At 36.3% G+C, this 11,708-nt stretch overlaps 2 protein-coding genes and 2 pseudogenes across 2 annotated transcripts; 2 read left to right on the top strand and 2 right to left on the bottom strand.

Moving 5' to 3' along the window:
* Positions 1 to 649: 649 nt before the first annotated feature.
* Positions 650 to 1,799, top strand: LOC121771487 (annotated as a pseudogene).
* Positions 1,800 to 1,955: 156 nt separating this feature from the next.
* On the bottom strand, positions 1,956 to 2,942 carry LOC121792620. Its single transcript, XM_042190632.1, has 2 exons — positions 2,862 to 2,942; positions 1,956 to 2,528 (listed from the first exon to the last, which is right to left on the bottom strand). Exons 1-2 carry the CDS (start codon positions 2,937 to 2,939, stop codon positions 2,193 to 2,195), a joined length of 414 nt encoding a protein of 137 aa, XP_042046566.1. The 5' UTR covers positions 2,940 to 2,942; the 3' UTR covers positions 1,956 to 2,192.
* A 606-nt stretch (positions 2,943 to 3,548) lies between these two features.
* On the bottom strand, positions 3,549 to 5,561 carry LOC121792619 (uric acid degradation bifunctional protein TTL-like). The gene is made up of 6 exons (XM_042190631.1): positions 5,432 to 5,561; positions 5,252 to 5,346; positions 4,550 to 4,607; positions 4,209 to 4,310; positions 3,900 to 4,051; positions 3,549 to 3,737 (listed from the first exon to the last, which is right to left on the bottom strand). Exons 1-6 carry the CDS (start codon positions 5,549 to 5,551, stop codon positions 3,686 to 3,688), a joined length of 579 nt encoding a protein of 192 aa, XP_042046565.1. The 5' UTR covers positions 5,552 to 5,561; the 3' UTR covers positions 3,549 to 3,685.
* Positions 5,562 to 5,694: 133 nt separating this feature from the next.
* On the top strand, positions 5,695 to 10,611 carry LOC121792621 (annotated as a pseudogene).
* Positions 10,612 to 11,708: the final 1,097 nt, after the last annotated feature.

The raw sequence follows: 11,708 nt of genomic DNA, 5'->3' as shown, positions 1-11,708 counted from the left end.
TCATTTTTTTATTTAATTGATGAGATTCAGACTTGTCCCGAAAGTGATTGAAATGAGTGCACCCCGTCAATAGACAAAGATTAATTAATTGTTCGCTGGAATTGATCATATAATCAACCAACTTAGCCAATCACATTAAATTTGATAGTCACACCAAACTATATTAGATGCATAACTATAGAGCATGTGCCTGTTATTAATTTGCAACAACTAATTTCAATGAATGCCTAACAAAAGGAAAAAGTAATGAAGAAGAAGAATATAGGAAATGGTTAATTATACTACATGTAGCCTATGCTCAGTACCAAGCCCATCACAGTAATAAAATTAGGCCCAACACTCAAAAGGGCTAATAAGATCCAATTAAATTAAATTAAAATAAATGCAATCAAATACTATATCCGTAAAAGGATTACTTAAAATGAATTGTAGAGGCACATGGTCTATATGACTATACATACTGAATGATTAATAATTCTAAAGTAATGATTAAATTTAGTTTTGTCTTATTAGCTGTATTGTTTAATTTATTGTCTTAAGAAGGTTAACATATTAGGCAGTAGAAAATGGGAGATGAAGGCGAGCACGTTATAACTTATACCACGAGACCATTTCCCAAATTTGTAACTCCAAAATTCAAAGATATAACGCCAAACAAGAATTTCTTGGTTGTTGATTCCACAAATTGGTGAACCATATGCATCAAATCCTACCAACCAATTTGAACAATAATTTAGCTAATTAGGACTACACTAACCCTACTTTCCTAATTTCTCATCCTCATTTTAGCTGCTTCTTGCAAACTAGTATTCCATATGGCTAAAGAAGAGAAGAAAGTTGAAGTGATTATAGCCGTTTACAAAGCACATTTGCATTGCCCAAAATGTGCACATGACATTCAAAAGCCCCTCTTAAAAATCCCAGGTAGCTATTTCTTACTAATATGCATGATGTTTTTGTTTACTTAGTAAAGTAGAATTTAAATTCCATAAATACACCAATTGAGCATTTTCAACCAATATTCATGAATCATGATCAGGAGTCCATAAAGTTGAAGCAAAATTTGACAAGGGTGAAATCTTAGTGAAAGGGGCCATTGATGCCAAGAAGATTCACACCAGACTCCAAAAATGGAGTAAGAATAAAGTTGAATTAGTTTCTGAGACAAAGTCCAAGGAAGAAGAGAAAAAGGTAATTAATTATGATAGCTATTTTATAAGATCCAAATTTACACTACTAAATAACATTTGTTGCTTTATAATTACATCAGAAGGAAGCTATAAGAGCAATCACTATGAAGGCGTTCTTGCATTGTGATCAATGCGAAAGGGAAGCACGTAGGCGACTCTTAATGCACAGAGGTGCAAAGATTACAACATACATATCATAGAAATTCATTTGTGAATAATAATGAAATATGATTACAGATTAATATTGTTGCAGGTATACATAATGTTAAGACAGACATAAAAGCACAGACGATAATGGTTGAGGGAGTGATAGAGGCAGAGAAGCTGAAGGCATACATGAAAAAGAAGGTGCATAAATATGCAGAAATTGTGCAAGAAAAGAAAAAAAGAAGAGGAGAAGAAAGAGAAAGTGGTTAAGGTTGTTGAGGAGAAAACCACTGTGATTAAGGAGTTTAAGGAAGTTGAGAAAGTAGAGGTGAAAGCAAAGGATGGTGGAGCTCCATATTTCATACATTATGTTCATGCTCCTCAATTGTTTAGTGATGAAAATCCTAATGCTTGTGCCATTTTGTAAATACAAATACATTTATAGATGGTGTTGTTGATACATTCGTTTTTTTCCCATACGTTTCGAAGTATAAGGCACGAGAGAACACATGTTTTTGGTTGATTATGAAACAATAAGGGATATTTCATCGATCACAACAATAGTACTTGAAAACTTGCAACTGAATAAGAGATGTTCAATAGTTTTTAGATCGTCCTTACAGAAAACACAACGAATATCTTCAATAAAATCCAATTAATACAGAAGAAGCACATTTTCATCATCCCTAATGCCACACAACAAATCAAACAAACCAGCAACACCTACACTAAAATCAAACTAAACAAATAAAAATAGAAAATAGTAGATGATTGCAAAAAACAATGCATCTGCACAAGTTTATTCAATTATATATAAAGGGGATATATGAATGAATGAATGAATGAATCTGCAGGCTACAGCCTATTATTCTGGGATGGTGGGGCGGTGGTGTGAGGGGAGAAGGGGACGTCGACGAAAGCGGCTTTGTCGTGGCCAGAATCAGGGGGGGCGCCACCGCTGTAAAGCTCATGAGACGGCGGTGCTGATGAAGAGTTCTGGCTGTAAGAGAGGCTATCTTCAAGGTCCTCCGCAGAGGGTAGCTCTGCACCGCCGGAGGGAGAATCTTCCCGTACTTCCTCTGCCTTTTCCGCGGCTTTCTGGACGTGATAATCCATCGCCGCCTCAGCTTTTCTCGCCTTCGTCACATGATGAACCACCGCAAGTCGAGCTTTTGCATCTTGTCTCTCTGCCTGTACAACTCAATCATTATCAGTTATTATAACTCAAATAGTAAGAGTCGGGTCGTTATCGTATAGCCAACATATGAGAATATAACCAGAAAGGGATACAACGCAGATAACGACATGAAACGACAAATCCATGCCTAATTAGAAAATAAATTAATAAAAATATAAACAAAATCCAGCACAAAAATTATTGTCGTACGAAAACGAAAAGGGATCTCACGTAAACACAACGTGAAATTATCGCATCGACTCGATAAGAGCACGCAGATTCAAAATTCATAGTATGATATGTATGAATTGTAAAATAAATATTCCATAACATAGAAAATTCCTTACCTTTTCAACCTCTCTTGCTTCAGCCTTTGCTTTGTGGAGTTCCTTCATGTCAGTAATCTTATCCTTGATTGCCTGCATTTTCGCTAATCTTTGACTTTCACCCTTTTCTTTTTCTCAATTTGAATCAAATGCATGCAAATGAATTTTTTGGGCAGTTATTTGAAGTATAAAATGCTTTCATTTATTCCTATAAATAGGTATAGAGATTTTTATTCTCTGCCAATGAAGTTGAGTTTAAAGAGTGGACAACAATTGGGAATTCATGGCATATCTAATATCAATTTACAACGTACAAATGTTGCGTATATATATACTTTGCCAAGAAATGACTCAATTATATTGGAACTTTCCAAAATGGATGAAATGACTCAATCAACAAGGAACAGAAGAAATACATTATTAGGTGGACGAAGGTTAGAATCTAGCTCCCGCGATACGTGGAAAACGAGAATGGAGAAAGCAGCAAAGGAACATGAAAGTGATCCCATTTCTGGGATTCCTTCACTTCAAATACTATTCCCACATAAGGGAAAAAGCCATCAGGGTTATACTTTCCCGTGTCGAAGCTAATCCGATATATCCCAGGCTTCAGAGCATCCACCATGCTCATCAACTGTCCGCTCCGCCCGTCTCTGTCTGTACTCGACCGACCCTCCAGTTTCCAGCAGCCTGAATCCACCTCACCGAACAATGGCTGCGATTGCTTGTCTGCCCACATCTCCAGAAGCACATCAACGCCAGAAGCTGGAGTGCCACGAGCTACATCGAGGATGTGGGTCGTGATTGGTGGCCGTATCCTTGTGAATGCTCTTGAGGGCTCGGCTTCAGGAGGCTCCTTTGCAGTGGTCAAATGGCCTCCAATCACATTCATGCAATCTTTGCAGTTAAACAGAGATCATCAGACCATTCGAAGATCACACACAAAATGGTCGGAGAAAATGAGTTTACAGGGAGGGAAAACACGAGAAGAAACCAAGTAAAACATGGACCAGCATAAACTAAAGATTAGAAACAGAAATAGCCAATCTGGCACAGAACCTCTGGCTGTTGTCACCACATCTCGGGGTCCTGGTGGTGGAAGCAGAAGTTGCATTAGCTGTGAATAGCTTGGAGATACGTAATTCAGTGATCTTCATTTGTTCCTTGGCCGCAAGCTCAAATTCAATGATTGGCCTGTTAAGGTACCGTTTCTGCCCCAAAAAAAAGAAAATAAAAACAAATGACGAAAGGAAAGAAGAGCTTTTGCATCAAACCACATTATAAACTAAATAAGAGCAAATATAAAGATATCTTCCAAGTTAGACAATGACCTCGAAAGGTTGTCTACCCAAGCAACGAGATATTTACCTTAATCTCAGTGAGTATCTCAGGGGTACTTCTTCCAGATGCACATATGAGAAAGACAAAACCAAACTTTTGCCTGTACTGAGAGTTCCAATAATATAGCTCCTACAAAATACAGTTGGTAAAACATCTAGATGAAAGAAAGTGCTCATTTTCAGAGACTTAATGTATTCTTGAAACTGGTTATAACGGCATAAGGCATGCCAAGATACAATTTACATTCTATGTTATCACATCTAATTTGTGTTTATTTACATCTCACTGATTCTCGTTTTCTGAATTTTCCACTTCACCAATGTCAACATACAAAAACATGAGAGCATACTTGTTAAATGGTAGGTAACCTGTATTGTGGCATCAGTAGCAGTTGCTAAAGCAGTCGACTGCTCTCCGTTGCTCCACCTGTTACAGAAATAACTTGTCATCTCCAGGCTTATAAAAAATCATCATCTGATAGAGATTAGAACAGTAAACCTCAACACATCGAACAAAGTACATTAATACAGTCAGAAATTCACTATGTTCTATCCTCCCTTTAATATAAAGGAAAGACAGGATCTCAAACAGGACTTGAACGTCACAAGAGATGCTAAACCGTAAAAGATCCACTAATTCGTTAGAAGTTCTTGAGATGCCTAAATTTTCCAATAAGATGATGCATTTTCCATCTGAACCACGGTGAAACAATATGGTGGCCGCAGCAACGAGAAATCAACTGCATTTTTAAGAAAACGACACAAGCAACTAAAAATCAACTGCGTTTCTAAGAAATCGACAGAAGCAATTTCATTTTAGCACAAACATAACAATCAACACTACTACACTACACACAACGGATTAGATCATCGACATGATCCTGTGATACAAATTGGATTGAATCATAAAAATCTGCCAGCAGCAACTCAAAGATATAATCCTTTTTTACTGAATTTATTCTCTTTCTAGCGCTAGAAATAGGATAACCACACAAATCAGAATACATAGAGTAACTGCACTTTGCAATCACAGCAGTAATTTGTGTATAACAGAAGAGCGAGAAACTGAACTCAGCAGTAGTGGTTGGGCTCTTGACGGTGTTGGAAGGGCTTTCGCCGATGGCAGGATGCGCAGCAAACGCTTCTAGCCATCCATTCACATCAACCTACAGAAAATTAGAAGAGCTGGATGAATGAATGATCAATTAAATCATCAGATGCGCGAATACATGCGTAAAGAGAGATGATTACTTTATTGAACCAGATATCTTTGGCAGCATCGATGGCTTCTTGGGGGTTGGAGAAGGGAGCGACGGCCGCCATTTGTTGAGCAAATTTGGCGCTCCCACAACATGCCAGCCACTCCTCCATTATTCTCAGATCACTTCAACTTTGTATCTCTAAAAGTGATCCTTCGATAATAGATTGGATTCGATTTCGCTTCTCACTCGGCGATTCCGTTACTCTCAGATAAATATTAGTAAGAAATTGATGTTGAAAGTATTAAACTACAGGAGAGAGAGAAAGATGGAGTAAATTTTTTTTTTGCTTAATCGCTATACTCTCGACCTTCTTCGGCAGTACAATGGCTTCTACAAATGGAGAAACCGACCAGGAATGTGAAATTTTCACCAATTTCCACTCAGTTCGTCAATTCTAAACTATTATTATTATTGTTCCTAATCTCTTGATGCTTCTCCGGGTTATTTTATAATTGCCTGTGTTTTTAGTATACGATTAAGAACTGATTTTGCCTAAATTATTTTGCTCCGGTCAACTGAAATTGGTGTCTTTTGCCGAAAATTTCTGTTGAAATTGCAGGTTTTGGTGGAAGAGATGTCGTGTGGGAGGATTTTTATGTTGAACAGACCTAAGCATCTCAATGCTCTTTCGGCTGTAACCGTATGTCTTAGGTTGATCATTCTCTGCTCGGTGAAATTGTTGGTAGATTGTATGAATGTTTTGATTGTAGTTGATCCTCAGCTGTTTCAGATACTTAGGTTAGTAACTGAAGATCGTTTCATTTACTCTTGACTAGAGGATGTCTAGTGCCGAAGACGTTGTGGCATTTAGCAACCCAGCTATTTTAAATGTTTCTGGATTTGGTTGTTATATAGGTTTAGCTGAATGAATAAGTGCCATTATTCTTGTGAGTTGTGATCAGAGTGATATTATAGAACGTTGCCAGAAATTACTGATAAGAGCCATAGGAGCTTGGATTGCTGGGAATTGGTGTAAAAAAGAGTCTTACCCCTTTTGTTCTTGGTTGTCTTCTTTACTATGCTCCTGTATCTGTTTTTGGGATTGCTTAAAGCATGTCCTCAGTTCTGCATCTATCTTCCGATTTCGATTTTTTTTAATTTGACTCGTACCTGGAAAGAAGTTCTTATAAGTTGGCGAAACTTATAATATTTACTATGTTCTTGGTTGTCTTCTTTACAATGCTCATGGAATGCTACAATATTTTCCATTATTTCCTGGGGTTACGCTGTTATTTTCCTTAGTAACTAACATGTACTAATTATATGAATTGTTATGCTGATTAAGCGTTGCTCGACAATGTGCTGAAGTTGTTTCTGATCTTGCTGTAGGTGTCTCGATTGTTGGAGCTATTTCTTGCTTGCGCAGAAGATTCTTCTGTCAAATTTATAATTGTAAACGTCAAGTGATGAAATGTTTCAGGATGTGGTCCTCTACTGCTTTGATCTTCTTATGCTGCATTATTAATCTTTCTCTTTGGCCATGAATAATAGGGTAAAGGGAGAGCATTTTGTGCTGGAGGTGATGTAGCAGCAGTTGTCAATGATATTAATCAAGGTAAAAGTATGTTTCCTCAGTAAATGGATACGCCTCATGAACTCCTTTAGTCTGACTGGTAGGTACAAAATTTGATTATTAGTTTAAACAGTTATATACATATAAGTTGATACAAAATGGTGGATTATGAGTTTGAGCATCCAAATTTGGTTGTAAATATAACAATATAAGTAATTTGAAACATTTTTCATGTTTTCATGTCCATTAGGTCAACATTTGTGTAGCTGTCCACGGGTCATATTTCAGTTACTTTCTGATTATGAGCTATCCCCTCAGTCTGCTTTAACCAAGTTATTGCATGCTTTGGTTAACCATAAGAACATTATTTTCGAATACAGATCTTTTACAAGCTAATTTTTGCTTCTACAGATTTTGACTGCTTGTTAGAATTCGAGTGATATTTGTGTATCTGCTCATGTTTCCATATCTTTGTTCCTACCCATTCATGCCCGTGGAATGATGTTATCAGCATTCTTGAGTTAATAACGAAAGGCTCTTTACTTACGGATGATAATGTTTGATATATTCCTATGAGCATCAGGAAGTTGGAAGTCAGGCGCAAATTATTTCAGAAAGGAGTACACAGTGAATTATGTCATAGCTACATACAGCAAACCCCAGGTGCTTATTTAGAGACGTTCATATTTTGGTTTGTTATGTTTGTTATTATTGGCCACCTTTATTATTTAAACTACAGATGCAAGACTAACTGTTTATCTAAAAATGAATTAAAAAGGTTTCAATTCTTAATGGAATTGTCATGGGAGGAGGGGCAGGTGTTTCTGTACATGGTAGATTCCGCATTGCCACAGAGAAATCGGTACTTATCTTGCTCAATCTTTAACTTTTTTGAATCTGGGGTCTTTGCTTGATAGTAAATCTTAACGATTGTTAGCTTTATATTTTCATACATATGAAAAACCGTAACTGTAGTTTTGGAGATGGAAAAAAATTGAAATCGGACCATTGATGTATGTTATATGGTGGTGGGCCATTGGATCAAGCAACTGTATATTCCTGATAGCAGTAACAACTAACAACCATAATCACCACACTCACATTTGAGAATGGAAACCCAAATTCAGGACGGATCTACATGTTCGTCTTGTTTCTACTCGTCAGAACATTGCATTGATCCTGGAGATAAAAATACCGTTCTAGATATATTTTTCTAGTGTAAGATATAGAACAACTAGGGAATAATTTAAATTATGCTTGCGGCAACAAATTATACCACAATTTCTTTGCTGAGAAATAAGCCTTTCAGAAGCTTAGTTCTAAAAGTATATAGCAAAAGACCTTGTACAAACTGATCTTCATTGTCATATTATTTGGGAACTTGCAGGCTCAATTCCGATTATTATATAAATAGCAATGAGTATGGATGAAGCATAATAGTCCTTCCGTTGGTGAAGAATAATAGATCAGATGAATTAACTGAATAAAGTAGGGTTTATGCATTATCTAGTTTATAATTTGATGTGTTCATAATTGGCATTTGGCAAATGCTTTAAGTTTAGCATCTAGATTATAGGTACCAGCGTTAATCTAAATTGAGTGATGTTGCTGTTTTAAGTAGGTGCATTTAACATGGTCACAAGTTTGTATTGTCTCTTCATTTTGGAAATAATTGTATGCTAGTTTATCTAGAAATTTGCTGTTTTATTAAGACAAATTTGGACCTTCATGCAGCTTTTTGCTATGCCCGAAACAGCTTTGGGACTTTTTCCAGATATTGGTGCTTCCTACTTTTTGTCAAGACTTCCTGGATTTTTTTGGTAACTTCTCTTTGCTTATCTATCCACATTTCAGTTTTGACTTTTGAGGATAATATACTTTACAGTACCTTTCCAGTAATTTTGTAATTAATACGCACCTTTTTTTCTACAAATCACCAGAATGAACTATATTGTTGAATATATGAGTTGTATATCATGCACTCACATGTCTATATGTTTGTGTTACCTATGTGAGAACTACACACAGATGCATCACATTTTTCTTACATTTTGTCAACTGTTTTATGGTGCGGATAGCCTTTATTGCATTCTATTGTTCTAATGTGGGAAATAAGCTGTGTTCCAATAGCACTGATTTGTTTCATTTCTTGGAAACTGGACTTTCATGGCAGGAGAGTATGTTGGTCTGACAGGTACAAGGTTAGATGGTGCTGAAATGCTTGCATGTGGTCTGGCAACTCACTTTGAATCAGAGGTAGTTTTACAAATTTTTGCATTAGAGATCTTAGGGTGTGTCTGAATTGGTTCATATGCTGCAATTGTTGGACAGAGATTGACATTGTTAGAAGAAGCACTTGCTTAAAGCAGATTCTGGTGATCCATTGGTTATCTCTACGTACTGTAATTGTAAGAGTATTCACATGCTCCAAATTTGAAGAGGAATAGTGCTTACCACAGGTATATATGACCATCACTTATCATGGAACAATTTGGTTATGCTGGATTATAGTATTGTATGTCTCTTTTCTTGCTACAACTACAAACCTTCTCGAATTTCTGAATATAGTCGAATTTGACACTCCCCTACTGTTATATTAGTATATGCATCCTCTTATAATCCAAAATTTCTGCATAACTAGTTTTCTTTTGTACTTACTTTAGTAGCCTGGCCATAGACCAGATGTTCCAATCTGATTATGATGCACCGGTATCTGCAGGTTGGACGTCATCAACAAAAGCTTTTCTAGAAGAACAGTTGAAGATATTATTGCAGCCCTTGTAAGGGATAAGGCATACTCGTTTGTTCTAGGCTACTCCTGTTTTACCTTTTCTACACCATGTAGTTTGATTTCATGTTTCTAGGAAAAGGCGTCTTCTGAAAAGAAGGATGATTGGATCCCTTCCACCATACAGTCACTGAAGAAAGCTTCCCCTATGAGCCTCAACATTTCTTTGAGATCGGTACAATTAGCCTTCTTAGTTCGTATTATTCTACATTAGAAGCTTTTTCTCGGACTACGAAATTTTATTTCCTCATTCATGCTCTCCAGATTAGAGAAGGAAGGCTACAGGGCATTGGTGAATGCCTCCTCCCAGAGTTCAGAATGGTTTGTCATGTGATGCTGGGAGAAGTTAGCAAGGATTTCGTAGAGGTACCGATGCATGCACCTTCTCTTAACTTGCTGTCTCTATATGCTTTCCAATAAACGAATGCCTAAAAAGGAAGTACGAATTCAGGGGTGCAGAGCTATACTGTTGGACAAGGATAGAAACCCGAAGGTGCACAAAACATTTTTACTGTAAACGAAGATTTAGCTAAAGACGTTTTGGTGAGACCCCCGGTTTTCTTGTTTTTCCTGGTTTGCAGTGGTCACCCTCGAAGCTAGAGGCGATCAGCGATGAAATGGTGGACTGTTACTTCTCAAAGCTAGATGAGGTTGGGTGGGAAGATCTGAAACTCCCTGTAAGCTCTATGTTACCAGCATATGCCATAGCTAAGCTTTAAATATTAATGATAGTGGTATCGGTTAATCAAACCATAATTTGTAAAAGAGCTTATAGTATCATGCATCTTCTTTTCCCTCAAGATTTTATAATTTTAGACGTTCTTGGAGTATATTCTTTTGTTTCTTAATATTAAATTTATTTTTGGTATCTCCATACTTTATGATTGAATTTTACGAGCTTGACAGAGATAAAAGAGAGATTCAAATTTCGTAGTAGTATATTCGAAGAAAACAAGCACCGCATAATTACATTAATGAAGCCTTGATTTCTTGATTTCCTTTTTCTTTTTCTAAAGAAAACCATAAAAATGGCCCTATTTTTTTTAAAAAAAATCAAACTCATGATATTGATAATAAAGAAAACCGTTCAAACTGAATCTTAAACTTAATTCTAGCGTTATTGCATATTCCAGCTTTCAATTTATGTATGTAACTGTTACTAATTCACGAAAGAATATTCGTCGAAATCTCGAAACTCAACCTGCGAAATATACTACAAATAAATGCAAATTTATATGGACAACGCAAAAATACACAACAATGAAATTTTTTACCAATCAGAGCTAGGAAATTTTAAAACTTGCCATAAAACGTCGTCGATGAACTTGGAGGGATGAGCGCCTAGAAATTCACCAGCGATTTTTTGTTAGGATTTGTTTACGTAGTGGATGCACAATGCCTAATGTGAGTAATGAATTCTAAATAAATGAATTGATAAGAATGGTAGCCTATTTAGCATTTAAAATCTAGCGGATCAGTTTCAAATGGAACCATGTTTGGGAATGAAGACAAAAATACTCCTACCATCCAGATTTGATAATTAAGTAATGAAATGCGTGAAATTCGATCCAAGCCTAGGGGTGGGAATACGGATATCGGGTATTGGGTTTACCCGTACCTGACCCGATACCCAATATCCAATTTTATGGGATTGGGTATTAAAATTTAAGATAAATCGGAAATTGGGTAACCCGAATGGGTATCGGGAATTACCCGAATATCCAATTTATTATTTAAAGCATTTTTTAAATTAGGTTTAGCCATTTTGGACTTCTATATTTAGCAATGACTGATTCTATATTTTGCTTAAATGTTTAATGACTTTTACGTATGGCATAACCAACTCATGTGGTGTTTATATTTTAGTTACTTAATTTAATTTTTGAATTATATTATTGGTTGCTTCTATAGTTTAATTAAATGCGTAACTTTTATTATTTTACTTAAATATTGTATAATCAATCC

This window comes from Salvia splendens, chromosome 2 (assembly GCF_004379255.2).
Source record: "Salvia splendens isolate huo1 chromosome 2, SspV2, whole genome shotgun sequence".
In the NCBI taxonomy this organism is placed as follows: Eukaryota; Viridiplantae; Streptophyta; class Magnoliopsida; order Lamiales; family Lamiaceae; genus Salvia; species Salvia splendens.
Note: the sequence above shows the minus strand (reverse complement) of the source record. Positions and strands in the feature narration are given on the sequence as shown.